At 36.0% G+C, this 27047-nt stretch overlaps 3 protein-coding genes across 5 annotated transcripts in view; 2 read left to right on the top strand and 1 right to left on the bottom strand.

Moving 5' to 3' along the window:
• LOC131774377 (uncharacterized) overlaps positions 1-27047 on the top strand; it is a 262621-nt gene that overhangs the window by 120834 nt on the left and 114740 nt on the right. The window lies entirely within an intron of this gene.
• Positions 968-20756, top strand: LOC131774379 (protein O-mannosyl-transferase 2-like). 2 transcript variants are annotated; one of them, XM_059090390.2, is made up of 22 exons: positions 968-1401; positions 6896-6980; positions 7384-7488; positions 8327-8435; positions 9200-9308; positions 9717-9782; positions 10249-10342; positions 10726-10832; positions 11568-11650; positions 11856-11965; positions 12431-12497; positions 12789-12849; positions 13323-13401; positions 13899-14053; positions 14605-14693; positions 15615-15691; positions 16092-16163; positions 16860-16910; positions 17037-17142; positions 18012-18152; positions 18570-18684; positions 19382-20756. In XM_059090390.2, the coding sequence occupies exons 1-22, from the start codon at positions 983-985 to the stop codon at positions 19485-19487; spliced, it is 2406 nt and encodes an 801-aa protein (XP_058946373.2). In that variant the 5' UTR covers positions 968-982; the 3' UTR covers positions 19488-20756. The 2 variants fall into 2 exon arrangements, with proteins under 2 accessions (XP_058946373.2, XP_058946374.2); XM_059090391.2 differs by lacking the exon at positions 968-1401 and adding an exon at positions 2684-2997.
• Positions 20131-27047, bottom strand: LOC131774380 (uncharacterized). 2 transcript variants are annotated; one of them, XM_066169313.1, is made up of 9 exons: positions 26847-27023; positions 25739-25871; positions 24687-24789; positions 24405-24473; positions 24133-24234; positions 23971-24017; positions 23526-23560; positions 22883-23000; positions 20131-21183 (listed from the first exon to the last, which is right to left on the bottom strand). In XM_066169313.1, the coding sequence occupies exons 1-9, from the start codon at positions 26974-26976 to the stop codon at positions 20970-20972; spliced, it is 951 nt and encodes a 316-aa protein (XP_066025410.1). In that variant the 5' UTR covers positions 26977-27023; the 3' UTR covers positions 20131-20969. The 2 variants fall into 2 exon arrangements, with proteins under 2 accessions (XP_066025410.1, XP_058946375.2); XM_059090392.2 differs by having other exon boundaries at positions 21040-22485; positions 26847-27047.

Genomic DNA, 27047 nt, shown 5'->3' with positions numbered 1-27047 from the left:
CTTTCCTCTGCAACGGACCTAAGGAAAAAAACTATTCCCTATTCTTACATCTTGAACACATTCTAAGGCACTATTAGTAAATAGTACCGCAAAAGAAACTGAATTAGTTATTAAAAACGGTTTTTTACACGGGACTCAAATAAAACAACCAGATCAAGCATTAATTAATCATGTTCTCGAAAAGCGCATGTGTAACCACTTTTCTGTTTTAACTTAACCACGCGCGTGGCATGTAACGGATTTTTTATTCTTTTTCCTCGTTATTCTGTGTGACATCCATTGAGGAAGATGCGTTTTTCAGTGGATTTCATTGTCAACATTTGTTTCTTTGATATAATCTGCAACTGTGTATTTATTGATTTTCGGGAGATACTTTTCAGAAAAGCTTCTCACAGTTCTTTGTCTGGGTAAAGACAAAGTAGAAGTGGAGGGTTTTTCAGCCGAAAACAGATTTAAGAATTAATTCAGCTTGCAGCAAGAGACACTATTGGCCTGCACTTGATTTTGGTGACCAACTTGCCGATCATTTAGCCAACATTTTTTGATCCAAAATTTGCAATTTTTTCCGTTGTTTCAATTGCCTCCTTGCGTTTGCGTATGTGTGTTCTGCTTCACTAGTGAAAAGCTCAAAAAGAGGGAAAACGAAAGAAATTAGAGAGACAGAAACCTTTTTCTGCTTGTTTGCCATTTGCCATTATAGTTTGCAACCGGGCCGCGTCTGTCGCCATAGAAACAAATCAAAAGATTTAAATACGCATGTGCGAAAGTAACTCCTTTTTATGTTACCAAGGAAAGAGAGAACTATCCTGGTGGAATGCTTTGATTCAACCATCCAAGAAATAAATGTTCACGTGTAATTTTGAATTTAAATGCAAGTAAAATAAAGCGACGTGGACTGCAGGCTGCCGTAAGACGCGCTCTGAAAAAAAAAAATCATCGTCTTGTAATAGAGAGTTGGGGAAAGATCCTTTTTCCATAAAAGATGGGTTCGGAGATGAGCGCAAAGGAAGGAAGTGATTACCAAAATGGAAATGTCAAAAAGGACGATGATTTGTACGAAAATGGCGCAGACGAAAATGATCGAGATAGAGAAGGTAAAGCAGCTCAAGACATGGGGAGTAAATATAAAAATGGCGATATTCGCAGCAGAAAACCTGTTAAAGCGGGAAGTCGGACAAAAGCTGAGCTGAGGAAAGCAATTCTCAAAACTAAACAACCAAGCATGAACGAACAGCATAAACCTATCGCCATTCCAAAGTGGCTCTCCCCAATTTATTCTGTTGTGATGTTTGTGGAAAATACTTTGCCTTCGAGGTTCAGACGAGTGCTTGTTTTTCTGACCATTGTCGGGCTTGCATTTGGAACCAGGCTGTTCAGTGTGACACTGCCACCTCATATCTGGTTAGTAAAAGTTTTCTTTTTTATCAAATCTGAATCAATTGCCAAGATTGATGATGTTAACTTTGCAGTCTATGTTCTGTCAGTCGATGGACTAACCTTGTGGAGATTCCACTGGATCCTTTCTTATTGTAGTATCATGATACTTTGCCGTGATATTTATATTCTGAAATTTACCCTCCCCTCTGAATTGATTGAGTGTTTTCAGTTCTGTCTCTTCCTTTCGAAACTGATGCCTCAACGATGAGGTGATTTCGGTAATTACTTTCAAGTTGCCGAAAGAGAATAACTATTAGTAGTGTATTTCTCACGAATAAGTTATCGTTATTCGATTATTTTGCTGGCTCAAAAGCTTCCCAAGCTTTCGTTAGAGAAAAAATGACGTTTGAGCGAGTCATGATGATTAAAGTCACATCCAAAACAGGTATAAATTCACGTCTGTGTACAGTAATGACTTAGTTATCTAACTCGATCAGAAAAAGACAAAAAACTACAACAACAACAACAACAACAGAAAAGAAAAACATAAAACTAGATACACGAAAAAAAAAAAATGAAAAAGGAAACAAAACATAGAAAGCGGTGAATTGTTTTCTAATGCATTGTGTTTCGACGGCTAAGAAAAGAATGAGGGGCTAAGGGGACTTAGAGACATTATAACACGATTTTTGCTGACCAAAATTATTTCTAGAGAGAGAAACTTATGAAGGAGTGAAGGCTGACCCAGCCAACCTGAATGCTGTCTCCCGCAGCGGCTTCTCTTTCTATTTTTTTGAAAGATAATAAAGATTAAATTAAGATATTGAAGAAATCATGAGGATTCTGATGGACTGAGGAATCATTCCTTTTGAAGTTGCTAAACCTGTGCAAATCGGAAAGCAGGCTTTACCTAAAATTTCTATCTCAACGGGAACCGGAGTAGGTAGTGTGGATATTTTTACAGTGGTTTCCGTAGCTTTTTTTAACGAGTGGATGTCGATGGTAGAATAGAAGAGCTTTGGTCACTAAAGGGGTCGTACAAATAGCAGAAGACAGCTTCTGTCAGCCTGTGACAAGAGGTGAAGGTGGAAGAGATGTTCATTAAAAAGTTTTTCCTCATTCCATTAAAACATGGATCTACAGAATTATCTGAAACCTACTTTGATAAATAATCTGCTTTGAATGAAAATTAACCGATGAATATGGCCACGAGTAATAAACATTAACGGTTGATCAAATTTCTGGAAACCACTTCTTAGTCGGAGTAGGACCTGGGTAGGGGATAAGCAGTGAATGTTCGAATCGTGGACTTGCGAAGCGCGCTCAGACGCTTCGGTTTGGCGAATGAACACTTAGGATTTACATCTCTTTTTCGCAAAATATGACTCCTCGAAAAGGCGCAAAGGCGAAAAAGCCAGACAAAGATAGCGACAATGAGTCAGAAATGTCTTCACCGTCGGAGACTACACGCGATTGTGCCAAAGATGTCCACATGTCTAAGTCGAATGATTTGCCAAAAGTGAACCGCAAAGTGTTTGGCCGGCTAATAGTTTTTGGAGGAATCTTACTCATTACATTTGCAACACGACTTTATGCATTAGAAGACCCACCTCATATATGGTAAGAGAGTTAAGAATTATAACGTTCAATAATTTTCGATTGATTTGTTACTATGTTCAATATTTCCAGTTGTACTACTACGGAAATATTGCTTTTATTGTATAGTTTCGTTCTGAATGACGCCCAGTGCGAGGTGTCTCACTGCCTTGTAACGGACTAAATTTAACTTTGAAACTTAAGAATTTAGGGACTTGTAGAAATTATTGACCACGCAAGGGGCTGGCTGCCGCTCCTTAATTACGGTTGTGTAGCAACTGTTGACGCCATTTTAAAACAAATAACTGAGTGCCAAGATATTCCTCGATTCCTTTGGGGATTTTTCAACCGTAACAGTCAATTTATTTTAAGTTGAATCGACAAATTGTGTACGTATAGCTCACAACTATGCCTTTCAATCATTTTTTATCGCACTCTGACCAAATTCAAGTTACTGGCTTTCATAACGAGCCTGAAACGAATTGCATGAATCGGTATTCCAGTAAGCAATTCTTGAGTGAATCGAGCAATTCTTGAGTGAATCTTTGATAACTCATTAATTTTTGGACGGTAATTGTTTATTAACCCCCAGAAGATTTTGGTTGTTTTGAATTTTCTGCTCTTAGCAAGAATTTCGAATTTACTCTCCATTAATTATAGTCACCTGTGTTTTCACTCTTTGTTGTTCAGTGACTGTGCAAGATTGTTACAGCGGTTTGTGTATCTTCCTACTGGTGCTTAAACAAACGCGTTACACCCATATTTTTAAGGTGGCTCCATAGGGTTTTTTGACCTCGTGAGATCTGGATACTAACATAGCTTGAGCTTAAAACCTGGCAATCCAATATGATTGTATGATTGTTACCTGAAAAGGTGTTTAAAAACAGTTCAACACAATACAGTTGTTGTGTGATGGAATCAAGGGTTACCACCTGTAGTATTCATAGTCCTTCTATGCCTGAAGGTCAACTGGAAAGAAAACACTGTAAGAGAGATTGCCAAAAGGCAACAGATTTGAAAGTCTACACATGCTCAGTTACCAATCTTGGCAAAGCTTTATTCCATTGTGTAATGCTTTGTGACAAAGAAAATTGGGATCAATGGCTTTTCCTTTGGTGAAATTTCACAAGATTTGCTGGACCATTAAACATATTTTTGTCTTTCCTAGTATCTGTTGATTAAAAAAATTAATGGGACCAAATTTAAGATAGAGGAAGGAAACACAGAATTGCAAATAGTCAGAAGACTACCTTTGTAACCCCCTATTTTTTTGGCTTTTAAATAATTGGTAGGACAAATTGGGAAAATTTTGAGAGGTTTCACGGAAGAAAATTGAAGAAAATGGGAGGCAAAGCCAAACTATTGCTGGCAATTGTGGAGCCTTAGCTTAGTAATGAAAATCATTTTCTTAATATTCACCACAGCAAACGATAGTCTGAACCTTGCTCATCACCTTCTGATGGCTTTTAATGACCTAGAAAGTGAAAACATAAAAAATTTTCTAGAAAAACAGTACACTGGTGTGCATGCGAACATTGAGCAAAAACCCTATGGAGCCACCTTAGATACTACTCAAGCTATTACAGTATATAAATTGACAAATGTTTGGTGATCTTGTATTTTCTTGTAAAAATTTTTTTGTCTGTTTGTTTGTTTGTTGTCTGGAGAGTAGAAGGGGGGGGTTTAAGGTTGAAAAAGAAAAATGAGAAGTTTTTCCTCAAAAAGTTGCCTTGTCTTAAAATGGGCATACAAGTCTTTGTACAAATAGGCTCTTTAGGGAAGTGGTCATAAGGGGAAAACTTGCCAGTATAGATCTTTAAACTTTTAACTCCTATTTTATTTATTACAATACTTCTACAACATCAACCACAAGGCTGTGCTCTAGGAAAATTTCCAGGGCGCCCTTCGGGCACCTAACCATGACAAGTAGGTCGCCCAGCCTTCCAGGTTGGTCGCCTGAATTGATTAATCAATAATTAATTGATTAATTAATTAATAATCCATTTTATAGTGGAATCAGTTAATAATTAACCATGAAAATAATAATCATTGAATTTAGCATTTTACTGTTGTTTTATGGGATAGGCAGTATCTCAGTGATAATTATTCTTGCCTGCTTACGTATTTACTGACAATAGACAAGTTTAACTATATTTAGCAGTCATGTACTCTATTTTGGCGAACTTGTGATATCATGAAATCCTGTTATAAATTAACCACATACATGTTAAAACCGCTAAGAAAATTTCTTTGAAGACTACTAAAATAGGTTTGAAACAAAAGGGTTCTTATATTAAAGTTTCATTTTCGTCAAATTTTGATCGAATGATTACAATTGCGAGCGAGTCGCCAAATATGGTGCTGATAAACATCTTGCATGCCACGGACGAAGCCAATTAAATAAACACAAATTTGCATAAAGAACGGTTTCGTTTTATTAATCACGCGCTCCACTATTGAAACTGTTGAAACACAAAAATTAAATATAAGCATCAACCACTTCAATAGAAAAATTAGATCTTCAACACATGCTTGTGCAAAAATCGTGCAGTTTCTCACGGGCAAGTAAATAATTTTTTGTGCTAAATCATGTGAAACAATATTACATAACACACAGGGACAACTTTGAGCGTGAACAATTCTTGTTGTTGTCCTGCCGAATATTTTTTAGTTCTGCAAATGTCATCAAATTAGCAAGTAAAATTATAAAATGTTAGTTACAATCAGTTGCTCGCTTTATCGCGTCGTTCAATGGACAAGAAACCTAGGTCATGTACTATATTAATAAACCGGAAGAGAGACCACCCATGACGTAACTTAATATTTAACCTAAATGTACAGATCACACAGGCTATTGATTGCACTGCGCTTTCAGCGCTTTTGCTTTTTGGGCTAACGGGAGCCGGGGAGCATGATTGAGTTTCTTTTTGTTCCGTTCCGTACCATTTCTATACGTTTGCTGGTTTCGTTTCGGGTTTTCACACAAGCCGAAATCTATGCGCCCGGACGGGTGACCGCTTTTCTTTTTCAGTTGCCCGAGACCAAATGTTAGTCGCCTGAGGCGACCGGGCGCTGCTAGAGCACAGCCTTGAAACCAGATAAGTAATGAGAATAAAGAAAAATAACAATTTGGGGATAATTAGCTGATCCAATGCTAAATTCTCTGAACTAACATTAAAAGAATTGTATGGTTGACAGTAAGGAGAATTACAAATTTGATGCGAGAGTTAGGGTTAAATGAGGATAATTTGAAAACCTTAGGCTTTTTTGTCAAGGTCTCTTTCTTCTATAATTTATACATTTTAATTACAAAAACATTGACAGCCAAAAACTATTTGCTTTGAATGATATTGTGGGTATACATGTCAGATGACCAAATAAAAAACTTGGCAAACACCATAGCCCTTGTTGCCTGCTACTACTGCAGTAGTCTTGTTTACTTTCAAAAACTATATTATTGTGCAGTTGTGAGACCAGGCCTACTGATGGTTATTGCATTTAATTTGGTGGATGTCTATTAGCAGTAGCTACACAACAGCTGCAACAATAATTCTATTCTCCCAATATTTTCTAAGATAACAGTCACTCAAGTGAGATCTACAGCTTTTTTGAATGTGATTGTTGCCAAACTCAGCAGCTGAAGGAGTTTGGAATCTGTGAGTCACCTTATATTGACCGATAATCCTTAAAATTTTTAGAGCTGGAAAATTCTGATGTGCCCATTTAAAAGAGCATGCATAGTTCTTTTCATTCCTTTAGTTGCTGAGATATATTTTCTTAGATATTTCTCTCAGTGCTTTATTTATAACCCCCACAGATTTCTGAAGATTTCGACAGTTGTCTCCCATGTCCACAAACCCATTGAGCAGAATTAAAAATATGAAATTGTTTTAACTTCTTCTTGATTTTCTTGATATTGTAGTTGGGATGAAACTCATTTTGGCAAACATGCTAATTACTACCTCAAAGGAGAATTCTTTTTTGATGTTCACCCACCATTAGCAAAGGTAAGCATTTATAACAATTTGATTGTCATCACTAGGGTTTTTTTATACTGTTAATCTTGGGTGTAAATGTTCTTTTTTAAGCAAAATTTTCAGATTACTCTGTTTTTTTGTCTCAGTCTATAAAATGGTTCATGAAAATGAACAAATTGTAAACAAATAATTATCTTAAATTTAGAATTGCAGTGAAGTATTCAATTCAATTAAAAGTAATTTATGAGGTATTAATTGAATGAAATTATGAATGGATGGATAAATGAATAAATGAATGGTTAATTGAGAGAATGGTCAATTGATTAAGTAAAGAGTAAAAGCCAAACAGAACAATCTAAAAACACTCTGACATGATTATATTTTACATTTTATCGTCCTAAATAAGTCTGTTAATTTTTTTTCCTTGAAACAGATGTCAATTGCCTTGGCTGGATATCTTAGTGGCTATAATGGTTCATTCCCATTTGATAAACCTGGTGATAATTATGGAGAGAACAGCTATGTAGGCATGAGATTGGTGAGATGTTATATAATTATATATTTTTGTTGTACAGTAATTAACCTGTTTGTATTTATTATATAGTTCTAATTAATTGTTTAACATTTTCCTAAGGGGTCCGCTATGAACTATTCCTGTTTTTGTCTTAGTTAAGCATGGCAAGAGTCTGTTTTCATCTTGTCTGAAATGTAATTTGTGACTGATGTTTTTTTAGGAGAAATATGCTGTCAATTGCATCTACTGTACCCTTCTGCACATGAGATTAAAATAATTATGTTCCATTGGCCCATCAAACCCCTTTGTTTCAAGAGAAAAACTGAAAAGTTTGACTGTGTTTGATACCATCTTTGCATCAATGCTCAACATTCTTCTAACCCCTGTGAACAAATGGAGTTGTGCAGATCTGTCACTTGATTTTGTAAAACAGTGGAGAGTAGTATGCCACATTTGAAATTTTGCCTTGTTTGTTGACTGGAAAAGCCACTGATGACCACCACCAACAAGTACAAAAACCTCCTCTGAAGTGTAGGCAAGGCAAAAGCTTCACCTGAATGGGAAAAAAATCGGAAGTTTTGCTGTTAAAACATTGAAGTTTGATAGCTTAACAGAACATTTTTTATCACATGCATGGAATGGTACATGTAGATGGAATCAACAGTATTTTTTGAGCATGGTAACACACAGTAAATGTTATGTTCAGAATACTTTTTAATGTCATCATGGAAGCTGTTAAATCATGTCAAACATTACATGTTAGATTGTCGTTCTCTCTTTGTGTTTTAGTTTTGTGCAATATTGAATTTGTATTAAATTATTTCAACCATTATTGTTGTTCTTTCTTTTTTTTGTGTTTTAGTTTTGTGCAATATTGGGTGCCCTGTGTGTACCACTTGCTTATCTTACTGTGTGGGAGCTCACCAAGTCAACAGGCGCTTCCCTTCTGAGCACGGCATTCATAGTCTTTGGTAAGTTGAATAAATCATTTAGAAGTTATATAACCCTCTAACTCCCATGAGTGACCAGGACAGAATTTCTCCTTACAATATCAAGCAAATAAGTGATAAGAATGAAGAAAAATATCAATTAGGGGATATTTTGTTGATCTAATGCCAAATTCTCCAAACTAACATTGCCATAAATTACTAACATACTGACAAGGAAAATTTGTTTTTGATCAAGTGCCTCTTAAATGGGTGATTATTTCCTTTCTTCTTATTACCTCTTCATCTGATTAAAGGGTGGTAGAGTAAGTAAAAATTAGATGCCAGTCATTCGTAGGGGTTATAGGGTTAACCCTTTAAACTCCTAAGATCGTATTAGTAATTCTCTCTACTGTCTGCCATACAGTTCTTGTGATGTTAGTTTGGAGAATTTGGTATTGGATCAACTTATAAGTCCTCAATCGATATTTTTCTTTGTTCTCATCACTTGTCTGCTTGATATTGTATTGATATTGTAAAGAGAAATTCAGTCTGTCTTGGTCACTCACAGGAGTTAAAGGCTTAAGGGTGTTTGGCACCTTGCTATTGTGATAACTCCCAGTGTTTTTATTGAGAACAACTTCTTTGTTTGGTATATTTTCCTTATAGTATCCTCTTCCTTTAATTTTGATGTACCATGAAATTAAAGAACAGAGTAGACCTCCTTCATCTTTTGCCTATTACAACCCACTGACTTTTTATTTTGAAAAGGGACTGTTATGCCCTTATGTTCTCATTTTGCATTGCAGATCATGGATGCCTTACAATATCACAGTACATTTTACTGGATCCAGTTTTAATGTTTTATATCATGTTATCAACTTATTCCTTTACCAAGTTTCAAAACTGCAAAAATGTGTAAGTACCTCATTTGCTATCCACTCATTTCTGTTTCATGTCAGAAAAAAATGCAACACTGGTTATGGGGAGATTGGGTCCATTTGAGTATGCTATACAAGACTATGGCACCCCACAATGTAATTGAAATCTTTTAAAAATGTTCTGTTTAGTTTGTTTTAAGCATGACAAGTAAAATAAATATTCAAACCATCAGAGCAATCCTTTTAACTGTTGAATTTTTTAGAATTCCAAGTGATTTTAGGCAATGATATGAGGTGCTACAGGTGGGAAATTTCACTGGTACTACTTAAGAGGGAGGATACTGTCAAATGTTTTATTGCCGTTGTAGATATTGGGTGTCTCACTGCGTGTATGTTGTAATGCTATCGATGGTTAACTTCATGTTTGTTTGTTTTTCTATACAAGTCCTTACACCTTTGAGTGGTGGGCTTGGATGGCAGCATCTGGTGTTTTTTTGTCTTGTGCATTTAGGTGAGTGACTGACTAAAACTGTTTAACTTACATATTGTTTAATATGTTTCATCTGCCTCTCCTTTAAATGTTGGCCAACAAGTACCTTCTGAGTTACACCATCAAGTGTTTGTAGGGTAGTGTAGCTATTTGTTAGCACTCAGGTAATATCTGTAAAGTTATGTTCTAAGCAAATGCCATCTTTCTGTCTTATTCTTTTTCGGAAGTTTAACTTGTCATACAATGGTTTTCAGTAGAAAGTGGTCTGTCTTTTCTTGATTAAAACTAAGTGGAAATGTATATTTAGTCCTTGTCATCTGAATTGGTGAACTTTTGCCCTCACAAAATGATTTTAATTTTCCCAGTACCCCTATGTGTAGTGTGATCCTCTAAGTTAACAGTATTTCAGGGATTTTTTTCATTTGGAATGTTTATTTATTTCATTTGAATTTTTTACAAAAATATTACTGTGTTTTCCTTCCCTCAGCTGCAAGTGGGTTGGTTTGTTTGTGATTCTGTGGGCTGGTATTACAACAGTTTTAAATCTTTGGGATCTTTTAGGAGATCTGTCTTTGTCTCTGGTTAGTATCATTGCCTGTTTATTATATCTTTTTAATAAATAAACTCGTCATTATTTGGTGTGATTTGAATATTGATAAAAATTTATCTGATCTCTGTGATTCAAATTTGCTATGGTGCAAAGGAGGTGTGTCAAAATGAGGAAATTAAGTGATGAAGTTATTTGCTATGTCAAGAGCACAGGATGAAGAAAAGAGTAGCAGCCATTTCAAGAAATTGAACCTTAGATCTACAAATAACTTGCTGGTTGGCTGGGTCACAAAAGAGGTTCTTGTGTGAAAAGTGTTCTGCATGATGTTCAGCAATGTGAAGGTGTTGTATGTGTTATTACATGTAGCATAAGATGTTATCTTTATATTTACAATGTCTTTTTACTTTGTTCCAGTTTGAGATTGGTAAACACTTTATGGCTCGAGTGCTTTGTTTGATTATGATCCCCATCTTTGTGTACCTCTTTTGGTTTGCTGTTCATTTCAAGATGCTGCCAAAAACGTGAGAACTTATTGCATATTAATTTCATATTTACCCTACTTTTAGTTACCAAAGTCAAATTTCCTTGATAAGATGACTTAGCTGAACTTATTTATGCCTGCCTTGTTCATAAGGGTCACCTCTGTTCAAGTTATTTTGATATAAGGACTGGAAAAAACTTGAGAGGAACCATGTCTAAAGGTCATTTTGTTTTTGTTGTGTTATTTTTTTTGCCAACTGAAGGTATTAAATTTTGATTTATTCATTAGGATTGGGTGGCAGTCATTGAGTTTGATCACTGATAAGATCTTTACATGGAAAACTTGTTTAATAAAGTGTACTTTGTTTACTTCCTCTCCTGCATAACATGCAATCTATTTTATGTGAAAAGTCAAGGGGGGTTCTTTGTATAGAGGGAAATTACACACCAGCAAAGTTGAGGAGGACTGCTGTGGATGCAATGGGTCTTTTTGCTATTAATAGTACTTTCTCTTTCTTTGCTAAGTGGAACTTCAGCAGTGATTGTTCACCAATCCCTAGCAGTAGGGGGGAGTCTGTAGCGGGCTTCACTCGTAGTTTATACTGCTTAATTATTTGACCTGACTAGTGATTGTAAAGAGTATCTCATTGAACATGCTGGGTAAGCTTCTCTCCTAGGGAAGTCATTTTTAGTTAGAGAAAAGTGTAAAAGAACTTAATGAAAATGGTTAATAATATGTGTTTGAAATATGTACTAATTGTTTTTCTTTGATTTAGTGGACCAGGTGATGGATTTTTCAGTTCTGCCTTTCAGTCAACTCTACAAGGAAATGTTCTTTACAAGAATGTGGTACCTGCAGGTATATGAATTATGTAATTGAATGTACAGACGGGCTGAAGTGTTTATTCTGAAATTCCAAAGTTTTGCTCAATAACGATTTAGCCACAGAGGAAGTTTCTCTTGTAAATGGTCTCTTTGATTGAAACTAAAGTTTTTCAGGAAGTATTGATGTTCAAGTGTAATACTTCAGACTGATATTTTCAATTAACTCCTCTTTTTTACAGACCTTGCTTTTGGTTCAATTGTTACACTCAAAAACACTCGTGCAGGAGGAGCTCTTTTACATTCACATCATCATCTTTACCCTAAAGAACATCCTCCTGAGCAGCAACAGGTCAGTATGTTTTAATATGAATGTCTCTTAAACTAGTGGTTGTGTTGGCACAATCGTTTTAATTTAGAGGCCCCTGTTTGTTTCATCTTGATGGTCCTTTTTTAAAAGGTCCATACCAGTGACAGCATATGAATGTGTTCCTCACTGTGACAAATTCCAGTCTTTGCATACAAAAATTTGTTTTGATAGGTCCTAGTTAATGTCTTTATAAGTTCCCTGTTGATGTCTGTTGGAGAGGCATTGTACGAATTTTGGGAACAGTGTTGTGATTGTCTACTTCAGGTTTGGATAGATGGGAATAAGATGGGAATGGAAAAGGGAATTGCTACACAGTCACTGGATTGGGTCTTTCCCTTTTGGTATAAAAGGTCTGATAAGAAAATTAATCATCACAGTTTCCACTGGATGACTTACCGGTAATTAAGACACATTTCATTCATCATAATTAAAATGTTCTTTTCACAGATTACTTGCTACTCTCACAAAGATGACAACAACAAATGGTTGGTGAAAAAGGCGTATGAAGATCACAGTAAGTTTATGGCTGAGATTTCTCATTCATCTTTACACCCCAACAGTTTGTAAGTTCTCCATACTAATCTCTATACATTTCCTATGATGCTCACAAGGAGAATTTTCTTAATAATCAAGGGCTTCTTGACCTCATGACCATTTCCTTTATTCTCATGACCTTAACATTTGATTCAGAGTTGGTACTGTTGGGAGAAATTAGATGTGTATCACTTTAAGGGGTTAAAGGGTTCATTGTATTTTTAAATACTAACTCCAGCCTATAACTATTTTTATGTACCCCACCTTACAGATGACCAGCAACCTATTGAATACCTCAAGAACGGAGACTGGATCAGGCTGGAGCATGTTGGGTATGTTCAGCAATGATTTTATTATTTTAACCCTCTACGGCCTAACCTTAGCAGGTATATTCTCCATACGGTTTTCTATACATTTCCTATGGCACTGACAAGGAGAATCTAGATACAAATAAATAGCTTTATAAATAGCTTTTCATGCTTGTGATCATTTCCTTAATTCTCATGGGCCTCATGTTTGATTCAGCAATGATACCTTAGGGAGAAATTAGATGCTAGTCACCCTCAGGCTTAAGTGTGGGTGTTCACCATAAGAATATAGGTATAGAATCCTTGTTGCAATGCATCTCTTCAGTGATGGATCACAGATGATGTCCAAATGTGGTAAGAACATTGGCGATGCACTCTGTTGTACTTTGTGTGCCACTTTTTTGTTCTTACCACACTTTGGTGTCATCTATTACCAAACAGATACTCTCCATGTTCATGTGACATGTGTAAACAATAACTTGCTAACTTTGTTCCAGAACAAAGAGAAATCTTCACAGTCATCAAGAAAAAGCACCACTCACCACTCATCATAATCAAGTGACAGGTTATGGAGATGTGAGTATTGGCAGTTATAAAAGAACAGAGTTTTAGTCTATCAATAATCAATATATAGAATTTTCTGATAGACCCTTTAACTCCCAAGATCTGATTGTTAATTCTCCCCTCTAGCTGCTACTCATTTCCTTATAAGTGTGTTACAAGAATTTGGTGTTAGATCAAGAGAACAACCTCTTCTGGATAACTTTGAGTATTCTCATTGCCGTTTTGCTGGAGAATGTTTAGATATATTTTAGGCAGAAGTTATGTTTAATCACCTCTGGGATTCAAGGGGTTAAGTGGTACAGTTAATGTGGCTGGAATGTTGTCCAAATTGTGGTGTGTTGTAGTGCAAATGAGGTTTCAGTCTCTGAGATCATTTTTGAATTGACACATGAAGGGTCTCAGTGTTTTTCTTAAGTAAGCACAAACACTATTTCTGTCACCATAAATGGTTCCTTATTTTCAATCAAAAGCTTATTTTACAAGCATTTGAATTAACTTAATTCTTCTAGAATGGGAAAGGAGATGCTAATGATTTTTGGCGTCTTGAAGTTGTGAGTGGTGAAGGTGAAGATGGACGAGTTAAGACTGTGAAGACAGTTTTCAGACTTGTTCATGTCAACTTGGGCTGTGCTCTTCATGGAAGTACCCAGGTCCTACCAAAATGGTGAGTGATGAATGCTGATATTTCCAGCTTGATGAAGGGATTTATCAAAAGGGAAATTCTTGTACCTTTTTATTTGTAACTGTCTGCTTGAATGCTGGTGATCTGTTCTTCTTTTTACACATGTCAGTGAGTTAGTCAGTTAGTCTTTTAATCAGTTCAGTCAGTTTCCAGTCAGTTGGACAGTCAGTCATTCAGTTAGTCAGTTGCTCAGTAAGTCAGCATTTAAGGTGTCTGATTTCTGAGGCTTGTCTGGGTGATCATCAAGAAAATAAGGATGTCAAAAGTAATGATAATGCCAGGGGTTAAAATTGAGTCTAGAAATGCAAATAATAATAATATAATAATAATAATAATAATAATAATAATAATAATAATAATTATAATAATAATAATAATAATAATCAAACAATGTACAATAACCATTATCAGACTAGTTCTCTCTGTATTTTATATGTTATTGAGGATAGCTAGTCTTAGCTTAAACGTCAAATTTCAGTTTAGAAGAGTTGTAAATGTTAGTTTGTTCAGCAACAGTTCAATTTTTTTTCCAGGGGATGGGAGCAGCTTGAGGTCACCTGCAATCCCATTGTACATCATTCACATAACCTTTGGAATGTTGAGGGTCATGAAAATGAAAGAGGTGAAAAAGAAAAGCAACAATGTTTTGTCAACAATATTTTGGCAGTGTCCTTCAAAAGCACCAGCAAGCAGCATTTTTTTCTGGAGTGCTGGCCAATTTGATTAGACACTGTATCTGTAAATTGATATACCTGTTTCAATGCAAAATAAATATTAACACTTGCTGGCTGATGTTCATTATGGTTGGCTTCTCGACAATTATATATTTGGCAGTGTCCTCCAAAAGCATCAGTGGGTGGCATATTTTCTGTCTACTCATTTCTGAAGTGCTGGCCAATTTAAATAGATAAATGAGGGAACATGCCTGTTTTAGTCTGATAGAAATTTTGGATCAATATCATTATCTGGGCAACTGCCCACCTACCCCTCCCCTAACCCAACTTTAACCCTAAATTGTTATCTGTTGTTGGGTTAGGGGAGGGGTAGGTGGGCAGTTTCCTGGATAGTGATATTGATCTGAAATTTTAATCTTTGTCAGCTGATGTTAATTATGGTTGGCTACTTTGGAGAAACTGTTATGGACAAGAAAAGTCACCATTCACTTTGAAATAATCAACAGACAAACAATTTTCTCACAATAACTGACACTTTCTCTGGTTTTAAGACATTATTTTACATGTAAATAATTATAGTCATTTTCATTGCTTATTTACACCAATGTCTTACACATGGCAATTCCATTCATGTCACAGCAGATCTTTCTTTGTTTTTGTGTTCATGGCTGTATATGAGGTGTCATTACCCAACTGAGGGAACCAGGGAGGGTTCAGTTATCACATTCATGATAAAAATTATTATTTTATTATTTATTTTCTGTTTTCTTTTGTAAATTACCAGCTCTGCTGTCAGATAAATATTTTATTTTTTAGCCCATCTGATGTAATAAACTATTATCAAATGTTTCTTTTTTCTGTACGTTTAGTTCCAAAATCTGCATCAGACTTTTATAAGCCTTCATTTCTTGGTAGTGTCTATGAATCACATGTTGTCATGGCTCAGGTATGGTGTTGCAGTTGACATTCAATTATTATTTTGTACCAGAAAGTACACCAAACCTTTGGAATAACTCTTTCGGGCTAGCAGTGTAAATCTAGGTAGTAGATAGTTGTCTGGAAAACAGGAGAAAACTATTGACTGTGAACTAGTGTTAAACATAGCTTTACTTTTCAATCACGTTGAGCCCTGAACATTCTCAGGCAGTCAAGGCCATTTAAGGCTTATCTTTCTTTCTGGAATTTTACAATGCCTCTTCTTGCATATGTACTTTTATTTTTTAATTCCAAAGTAACTTTTGTTCAAAAGAAATTGTGCACACTTATTCATTTTGCTTCATAGCTTCTAAGTTTTTGTTCTTTTGTTCAAGAGATATTTCATCCTGCTTATTATTCTTTGTTTACAGACCAACTCTGGATTCAAACCAAAGGAAGGGGAAGTGACATCACAACCCTGGCAGTGGCCAATTAACTACCGGGTTAGATAAATAGATTGAAAAGAAGATGTTACATTTTTTAATTTTACTACCTAGCTAAAATCTTACCACCATTCTTATCCTATAATTACTCACATGATGCTTTTGACATTGCTGATCTTAGCAGTATGTAGAAGGTGTGTCACTACACTATGAGTAGCCCCTCCTTTTCAGCAGAGTGTGTGGTGAGAATAAAAAAGATCAGTTGAAAAAATAATTGATATCAACATGCCTCATGGAACTATTGCTAAGTCTGTAGTGCCTTCTTTTGTGAGCCTTATCTCAATTTTTAGTTTGGTGCACTAACATCAATGTATGTTTGCACTGATTTTTTTTACTTGAGGGACAGACTTTGCTGAAAACCAGGAACTGCTCATAATCCAGCATGTTGCATGAATTGTCAGGGAAGCCTGGTGAAATGCAGGGGGGGGGGGGGGTTAGCTTAGCAATGGACTGCCATTCTAATCCTTGGGGGAGTTGTAATACTTCTAATCACTTCATGCTATGGAAACTGGTATAAGCTCCACCTGGATAGGCCACTTGGCTTGAGTACAGACTTGGTACTGGGGCATATTTTATGAAAAAAATGAATGTAGTATCATAGGAAATGTAGGGATACAACAATAAAGAGATTATGCCTTCTGATGTTAGGGTGTAAATGGTTACAAAGTACTCACTTCTCAATATTTCATTTTGCAGGGTCAGGTATTTTCTGGTGCAGATTATCGTGTCTATCTCCTTGGCAATCCAGTGAGTTTTTGTTTACTTTTGAAAAACACACTTAAGACATGTAACTTGCACTTTGATGGGACAAATTTAAAGTAATTTAATAAATGAGATTCACTTAGTCATTCTTTTTCTCCACAATGCTGTCAGGTTATTTGGTGGTACATATTGGGAATTATGTGCTTGTTTGGCCTGCTGTATTGTTTCCACGCTGTAAGAACACAAAGAGGCTTCATTGATCCACCTGTAGAACAAGGTACAAGCTTCTCCCTCGCTACTCCTAAGCTATTTATTTTCACCTTCTTAAAATAGGTTTTGCGGTGTTAATTTAAATTCTTTGTCTTGGCCAGTTCTGGATCTCTCTCTGAGTAAAACTCCAGAATTTAGCATTGTTTTATACATCGAAATAATTCTATGATCATGTTATGTATTACCAATATACCCATTTTGGCTATTGTTTAAAAATGTTCTTGTAGTGTAAATTACTACTGGAGAAGTTGTGATGGCTTTATGGCTTAAGTGCACTCATCTCAGAACTAAAAAGTTGGCATTCAAGCTCTGAGCAGGTTCTCCCATTCTGTTCTTGAGCAAGATACTTAGGTCTGACAATTTTTTCCCCACTGAGGAGTAAAAATGCACACTGGTGAACTTAAGCGAAATCTGACAAATTGTTGGGTGGATTATCTTTTAATGAACTTGCATTTAATCTAGGGGAACAAGAAGTGTGTGTTGTTGCTTTATGTTACAGAAACTAGAGATAAGCATTGGCAGTTATGTACCTCTCGGCATCTTAGTCTTTTAACTCCCAAGATCTGATTTTTAATTCTCCCCTCTGGCTGCTACACATTTTCTTGTAAATTAGTCACAAGAATTTGGAATCAGATCAAGATAACAACTTCTACCTGATAGTTTGTATTCTCATTACCTGTTTGGTGGATAATGTTTGGATATTACAGGGAGAAGTTGCATGTTAATCACTTCTATGAGTTACAGGGTTACAATAGCGTGTACATTCATACACATCGGTTCTAATTTTACAATCAAAGAAAAAGAATAACTATTTCAGGTGTTGGGTCACTTTAGGGATCAAGATGTATAAATTGTCTCTCTTATCTCTATTTTCAGCTCGTAGGAAAAGAATGGAGTCAGCCTCTGGTTGGTTGTTCCTTGGTTGGGCCTTGCATTATTTTCCCTTTTATGCCATGGGTCGAGTGTTGTACTTCCATCACTATTTTCCTGCTTATCTCTACAGTGCCATGATGGCTGGTGAGTTATGAACTAGATACTTCATCACGACTGTGAAGTGTTTATCAGGTTTCAGGCTGATTAAAGAATTCCGTACTGCTACAAATGTAAGACATCTGTCTGTGGGATTTGTTTAGTAGTGTATGAAAAAATTTACCCTGGTATTTGTTTGCTATTTGGCAATGTTTATATACACACAATGATCTTGACTAGCCCAGTTGCAAGAGCCTTTTTAAACCTATCATTGGCTTGATTTGCTTGGCAACCTGAACTATTTGATGGATGAAACTGCTTGTAGTGCCAATTATAGCTTGTCTGCTGGCTTAAGAATTAACTTCTAAAGAACAATGTAGGACAACATGGTGGATCCATTCTCTTTGGTTCATTTTATCCAGTATGTTTTATTTAGTGAAAGTAAGGTTACTGTTTGATTTTCAGGTATAGTGAGCCAATATTTGTGCAAATCAGTAGCTATGCTTCCAAAGCTTGAAAAGTTTAAAGAGATGGTTTACTACAGTACTATATGCTTGCTTCTGGCTGGATGTATCATCAGGTAGTTTAACCTTTAAATTACACCCTAAAATCAGCATGCATATTCTCCTTACTGTGCTGAAAAGGAGAAGTTTTTCAACAATCAGGAGCCTGCTTGGTTGGTGATCATTTCCTTTATTCTCATGACCTTAATGTGTGATTCAGGGGTGACATATATTGTAATTAGAAATTAGATGCTATTCTCTGTTAAGGGCCAAAGGGTGAACAGTCCAATCTTCTTGCATGAGTCAGGAGTTTTGTCTCACCTTGAGCCTGTTGAAGATACCAACTACTTAAATGTTCGAAAAGTTGCAACTGATAGTGACTTAAATGCACAAGGATAGACTGGATATTTAATATGTGATGGACAGACAGATGTAAAATCTGATGTAAAATCTGTAATGGATGTGAGTTCACTGAGGGGCCTTACATCAATTGCATATTGCATTGGAGAGATCTTCAAACTGTCACAGCTTAATCTGGGCAGGATCCTAGGGCAATCATAGCAAGATCTTGGTGTATTCTTGGTGAGATTCCTGTTTGGCTGATTTGGTATTGTCCTGGGTTGGGCTGTTGCATAACACGATGCAACAACATTTTGAAGTGCTACCCTGAGGGTTGGCCATGATTACACCATTAACTCCACCTTCACAAGTGACAATGTGTACTGTGTAATAAAACTAAAATATCATTAATAACTTCATTTCCTTCCTTGACAGTTTCTGGTTATTCCGAGGACTCTCCTATGGCATGTCTGGCCCCATGGCTCATCTTCCTGACTCAACTGCTGCAGTCTACAAGTGGATGGACAGCTGGGAGGTGTAGCATGTTGCAAAAGACCAACTATTTATACCACAAGGATGCAACAAATGATCCAATTGTATATACATTTGGGATATAATTTATCTTGTGTGTATAGACCTTATTTTTTACAAGACCTATGCCTTTCAAGGTAGATAGGAAAGGAAATTTTAGAAAGTACAGTTTTGCAAGGACATGAAAGTGCCAAACTCTGATTGTTTGGATCAAAGGAATGGAGAGAGAGGGAGAGGGAGAGGGAGAGGTGGAGGGATGAAAAGGTATTTATTGTGATGATAACTGGAATAAATTAGACCTTTCAACACATTTCACATCGAAAAAAACCCCTTTGTTCTAGAAATAGTATAATTTATTGTGATGATAACTAGAATAAATAGGACCTTTCAGCACATTTCACTCAGAGAAAAATATTTTTCTTATCTATGTGATATTGATATCCACCAACCAAACCAGTCTGTTCTGGGAAAGTGCTTTTTTTTAAGTCAGTGAAGTGGGAATCTTAGGTATTCTTATCTCTTCTGGAGAATTTGGTAGTGAAGAGGTGAATGTGATTATGACTGTTAGTTCATGATGTTGATTATGCTGATGATGGTGATATAATGACAATGCAACAACCACCACAACAAATTTACTGTGTTGACCAGTATAACACATTTAAAAGTTTTTTATTCACCATTTGTACATATTCATTCAAGTATTACCAAATTTGGGAAATGCATGACTGTCATGTATTACCTGAGGTCAGACAGGTTCAAATTTTCAAGGTATTTTTACCGAAAACAAAAATAACATGTGAAAATTCAATTTAGTAGGAAATATGTTATCAATGAGGTGCATCAGGGTAAATTAAGAGACAACCAATTCAGGACAAATCACTAGTCTACAGTTTGCCTCTATTATTACTTTGTAAGAGCTCGCATTTACTAGTAATGATTACCATTTATTAAATTGTCATGTAAGAATGAAAATAAAAGATCTGAAGTTTAATGTACTGAATGGCAATCCTGAGTATTATTTCTACATCTTGTTAAAAACAGTTTTTAATTTTAAAAGGGGTTTAGTTTCTGTTCATTACCCTTTTACTTAAAATACTGATCTATAAAAAATGAGAGCATTGAAGAATTGCACTCAATTTTTTTGCAAGAAGACTTGCGTAACGTGTAGCCAACCAATTTATTATAAACTCTGATATAATATAATAATGATATAAACTCTGAGATCTCTGTCTATATATAGCCAAGCCTGTTCATTAATCATTAAATGTCTGGAAGTGGATGATATGTAACTTTTCATTACTACAATTCTTCAATAAGTTATGGTATCATTGATTGTGTGATTAGAGGGCTACAACCAAAACATCAATTGCATTCCCCCACAAGGTCGTTGTAATAATATGTATAATTTAGCATATTTCTAAGCCTACTTGGGTTGCCTGTGATACAAATGTTGTCTACCAAGTGGTAGTAGAAAGTTAAAAGAAAAAGTAATTCAAATTTTAGTAGTCATGGTCAATAAGTCGATGCTTCCCTTGTTGAATGGCACAGACTCACTAGAGAAAATCTCTTCAATTGAGAGCAAACCTTGAGGTTTATAAGGATATGGCAGTTTTCCAAAAGTATTTTGTCTCTCAATCACACCAAGCTTTTTAAGAATTTGATCAATGGTCTTTAAATCGTCAGGGTGGACATGAATGCAACCATCACTATCAATGAAAAAACATGCAAAATTAATCTACAATATTAATAATTTTTGAAAAGAGCTAAGGAATCTCTCCATTTAGTAGATCAAAACTTCAGGTAGTTGTTGAGCTTGTAATCTTGTATATAATTTCAAACAAATGTAGGGTCTCTTTTTCTTTGGATAATTATTGATTGCTATTAGTCTGGAACAATTTTCACCAAGTGTCCAAAGTAATCTAGGGCTGCAATCCCTTATGGGTGCTTTGCTTTATGATTGAGTGTTGTAAAACCAAGACCAAAGTAATCACAATGGCCAATCAGAAGAGAGGAAAATACCTTTAACCCTTTAAATCCTAAGAGTGACTAGAATCCAAATTCTCCTTACGATATCACTCCTGAATCACACATTATGGTAACAAGAATAAAGAAAATGATCACCAATTAAAGAAACTCCTGATTGTGAAATAAATTCTCCTTGTTAACACCTTGGGAAATGTATAGAGAAGAGTATGGAGAATATGCATATTGGTATTAGGGTGTGAAGGGTTCAGAGTCAACAAAACTTGCAGTAAACACAACCACATCATGTAAAGGCCAGGAAAATGGGGGGGTGATCATGACCAAGTTGTGATTGAGTTAAGTTTTGCATCTGATTGGCTTAGAGAGTGGCACAGTGGACCAGTCACAATGGGAAGGAAGGAAATCTCAGATTACTTCCGACACCCAATGGAAAAATGCTCTTCTTCACTTAGCTCCTTGATTAGCTGAGGCAGTTTGGACCACTCTCCTCACTACTTAGATGCAAGACTAGAATCAATTGGGACTTAGTCTCTTCTGCTTTCCTGCAATTAAGGCTCATGTTCATTTTGAGTTCCCATTGCCTTCTTGACAAATTTGCTTTGCTCTGATCGGCCATTGTGATTACAATGATTATGTGGTTTCAATTCAACAACACTTGATTGAAAAGGACTCATTTAGTGATGTTATACTTCCTACTATCATAGCCTGTTCCAGACAATCAGTTAGTAAAAATGAAGTTCAATAATGTTGCTGAGGAATGAAAAACATGACCAAAACCTCTCTTGCTTTTTCACTCCACTTCTATTGTACCATTTGCCATTATATTCTACTTAACTGACTGAATGCCTGGAACATGCTACTTCTATAAGTATCAGCCAATTTGCTCAACAGATAGAATGCCTTGAGGTATATAGGGGTATGGGTTCTCTTCAAAAGGATTTTTGTGTATAACCACACCCAGCTTGTGTACAAGGATATCGTCAATGTTTTTCAAGTCTGTTGGGTGCACGTGTATGCATCCATGACTGTTGAAGTAGAAAATACATAAAAAGGGCACTGAGATTTGAAATGGAACTTGATAAAGTCTTTCTCTATCCAAATAGTCCATCTAAAGGTGAAATCATTGGCAAAATGAAGAAGGGATGGTTTAAATGTCTCTGGAATTTGCAGGGTTTATGTTCCCTACTTTTGCCTCTTTCTCTGAGTTTGGAAGAGATGTAAGAAGACCAAATTTTTTCAAAAATCATTCAAAAGATGGTGAGACAAAGAAGGATAAACATTATGAATTAGTTGATCTTTCACCAAATTCTCATAGATAGATAAATAATAAAGATAAGATAAAAAATGTTGGGAAGACCACTAAGAGAATTGATTTTCAGATCTTGGAGGTCAAAAGTTTTCATAAAATAGATGTGGCCTAACCTGTTAGGCATAGGCTCAGATGGATTCCAATGATCCCACTCTCCAGTGTGCATTAAAATTCCACTCCTGTAGTCACTTAGAAAGGTGTCATCTTTGTTTTTACCAATTGCAGCATTTCCTGTAGGCCAAGCCATTAAAAGTCAAGTTTCTAATTAACTTAAACTTTCCAATCATTATTAAGTTTTAATGAAGCATGAACAAGTCAAGCCTGTGATTTCTAAATGGCAGTTGTCTAAATAATATTGAAAAAGTAGTAAAGATGAAAATTTTTCCTCACTCAATTCTTTAAAGGTTCTAATAGAATTTAAAGCTAATTTAAAGCCTAGCTTTCAGAATTTTGGGAGAAGGGGAAACAAGGATTGACATTGAAGTTATCAAGGGACTTCCCATTTGGAAACTTTTCAAAGTAGCAATTACAAATTATGATTAAAAGGACTAAGATATGGGACGTTGAGTGGAAAAATTCCAAGAAAAATCAAACTTTTAGAAGGAGATGTGGGTGGGATTAGGATGATTTGGTGAAAAAATCTTGGAATAATGGATTTTAAGGAGAATGTTAGACCCCTGTGGATCTCAATGCCACACCTCCCCCCTCCCCCCCACCCTCCCACACACCCTTCGTGTAAAAACATATTTTGGTTACCTTTTAGACCTTTGACTGCTCTTATGACAGGATACCTAAACACAAAGGAAATCACATTTTGTTTCATCATAATGACTGATAAAAACAGGTTCACACCTGTGAGCATTTTTTTACCCTTTACACCCTTAAATCAGTTGCATATTCTCTAAACTGATCTCAATACATTTCCTAAGGTGCTGACAAGGAAAATCAAGAGTTTGTTTTGTTGGTGACCATTTCCTTTATTCTTGTGACCTAAATGTTTGATTCAGGGGTGATATTGAAAGGAGATTTTAGACCCTAGTCTAAGGGTTTAAAGGTAATGGGGCTTATAGTTGCCAATAATGAAGGATTTTACAGGAACACTAGTAAATTAATTTGAAATGAAAACAAAAAGGTTCACAATGCTAATGTTGACTCCCATTTATTCTATCAAAATAATTTGAAAATATACTTAAGTACTTACGGGCCAAATGATTTTGGGTCTGGCTCAGGACTGTTGAGGTCAAATGTCTATTATTGTAAAAAATAGATAACTATTCACATAATGTCAGACACTGTACTGTAATACTACATTGACAATGATAAAAAAAAACTTGGATGGAAAATTTAAATAAGGAATTTGTACCACAAGTCCAGTTGGAGTATTTCCATTCCTTGTTAGCTGATTTATATCTTTGCCAGCAGCATTCATGGCACCATGGCAACGAGCGCGAAATGTGTACATGACCTACATTTGAGAAAAAATATTTTTGTTTTAATTTGCAGATTTGTATATTATGATAATTGATTGAAAACTAAAAATTTCACTAAAAATTTCTCTGTCCAACAAATTAAAGACTATTGACAATCAAAAAGTAACTTTATTAAAAAAATTACAATCTGCTGATTCTACATCACCTTGTTATTTGAGTCGTAAAGAGTGGCATTTGTTTCAATTGTCCGATCTTTGTACACAGGAACATGAACCTGTATATATCAATTTGAAAATCATTATGGAAAGCATTGGCAATTCCCTTTCATCTGCTACATCTTAAATGGTTTCCAGATCACTATTACATAATAAATCATTTTAAAGAGGACTATACAAACACCCTTGATCTTGAACTTAACTTTAGCCATTCAATCAGGGAAGGGTTTTCCCTTTGAGTGATAAAGTTGATTTTTTGTTCTACTGTTTACCTTAAATTTATACCCTGAAGGCACAGTGTGATCGTCTCGATATCCGTCATATATCAGTTGCTTGAGAACAAGAGAGGCTGTTGTTGCATTCAATACACCATTGCTGAAGTAAAGGCAATTTTATTACATTCAGTTCTCTGTGGGTTTTATGACTCTGTTCCTTAAAACCTTATACATCCAAGTCTTGCAAATTGTTTAACTACAAAACTATACAATGGGGTCAGGAGTTGATAAAACCACAGCTTTTTCTCTAGCCTCACATGTTTAATTGATTTACCATCTGCATATCCAAAATATAGTTAGATTTAAGCACTCATGCATTCAAGTGAAAAAAAAAATATTCTTATCTGAATGTAAGCATAATGTGGATTGTTAAAAAAAATTTTTGATATCCATCCCATTACTAGATTTTTGGTTTAGGCCATTTTCTTGTAACTCTGGAAGTCCATTTAGTTTTTTACAAATTTCTTTGAAAAGTCTGACCCCTCTCCCCACCCCACTGTCACTAACCCTAGAATACCCGATTACCTCCCCATAGGGTATCAGGTTAGGGGGCAGGTGTATGAACCAACTTGATTAGTGCTTCTCTTCATCTCTTCCAGGATGAGAAGTTAGGGCAGTTAGGGCAGTTACCCACAACCATTTTGTTACATTTTCCTTACCAGTATGTGGGTAATTGCATGCATATTTCTTGATTAGCCTATATGCAATGGTCTTATCTATTTCCTTCAAGCCAAGTACAACTGCAGAAAAGCATGGGAAGAAAAAAAGCAGAAGGCAGGGTCAGGAAAGGAAACCTGTTTTTTTTTTTTAGCTTTACTGCCCCTTCCCTCAGAGCATCACCTTTTTCTGCTTGCATATTCTCCAACCCTTGATTGACGGCAGCTTCCCACATACCTACCTCTCCCGATCCCACTTGCTTAAAAGAAAAAGCTGATTCACTAACCATACAGATGTGTATGGATTGCTCATGTTACAATTATACTTGACAGACAGTAAAGCTTATCTACTTGCTGCCAAATGTGGCATGATTCTTCTTTGTTGAGCTATACCTTGGCAAGCCATTTCCCTTCTGGTAGCTGGCTACAGCCTCACTGGTTTCCCTATTGTACACACCACTTGTTCTAATGGGCCTCACAAATGATGATCTCAGCAGTAGATTTTGTAGGATCACAACATCTTTTCCTGTTTTAATTTAAAATAATTGCACAGCCAAGGCAGTTGGTATTATCCTTGGAGCATGAACAGTTAAAGGGGAGGGGAGCAGTTGATAAGGGGCGACCAGAAAACCTTGGCTTCAGAGAAGGTTGCATGTTGTGGTAAGCTTTTGAGCCATCTTGTCGGCTTGTTAATCTCCTAGTTTTATGAGTAACTAGTACTTTGGCAAGTCCTAGGTAGTGAAGCTACTTATAAGGTTTAATAAACAGTGCCTAGTAGATTTGCGTCTGGTCTTTCCTTTCCTTAAATGGGTGAAAAATGGTTGAACGAGGTATCGAAACACTAGTATCGCACCAGTTAGGATAATGACTGCGACAAGTCATGCGACAATTGGAGTTCGAAACAAACGAACAAACACACAAACAAACACTCTTAAGACCCGCAGTTTCACATTTCCCGTTACGTTTTGGATATATCGTTCCCCAAAAATAATTCCCCAACTAAATCAAAATTGAACACTTTGCAGTCATTTCGCATTCCGTGCACAAGGTTGATAAAGAGGCGTCCTCACAATTCGACAAGGAAGAAAACACTCGTGTCAAAAAAAATATGGACTCAAATTTCGAGAAGTTAAATTTGGTAGAAGGAACAGGGAAGACATTGAAATCCACACAAGAAAAAGAGGAACCAACTTTAGTTTCTATTTTATTTAAAGTTTGAAATTAGGAGTCTTCGCTAATTTATGTAAAATTTGTTTTGGTTTCCGATTACCTCTCATAACTTTACGAAATCGCTGGAAATATAGCATCAATCATCTTCTTGCTGAACATAGACTCGAACGCTTTAGAAAAATGCTGATACTAAAGGTATTCCAAAGGCAGATTCTCCCCTGCATTCTTACTCCCGTAAAGAAATGGCGCAGTGAATAGATCCCTCCGATTCAATTCTCCTGAATTAATTTCTCAAAAAGTTGTTCAATATTATCAGTACTTGCAAGATTACCTTCCATTGGCGGGTTCTCCAGACTTAAAACTCTGTAGAACGGTGCTGGAATACTGTCAACTTTGTTAGACATCTCAGCTACGCTGAACAGAAATGCAAAAGAGAGAGTAAATACATAGCGGTCCAGCATGACGATATGTGCTTGATCGTAGTTGCGACTACGTCCAGTACTATCCCGGAAATGAATACGTCGTCACATAT

This window comes from Pocillopora verrucosa, chromosome 7 (assembly GCF_036669915.1).
Source record: "Pocillopora verrucosa isolate sample1 chromosome 7, ASM3666991v2, whole genome shotgun sequence".
NCBI lineage: Eukaryota > Metazoa > Cnidaria > Anthozoa > Scleractinia > Pocilloporidae > Pocillopora > Pocillopora verrucosa.
This window is presented reverse-complemented; position numbering and strand designations above follow the sequence as displayed.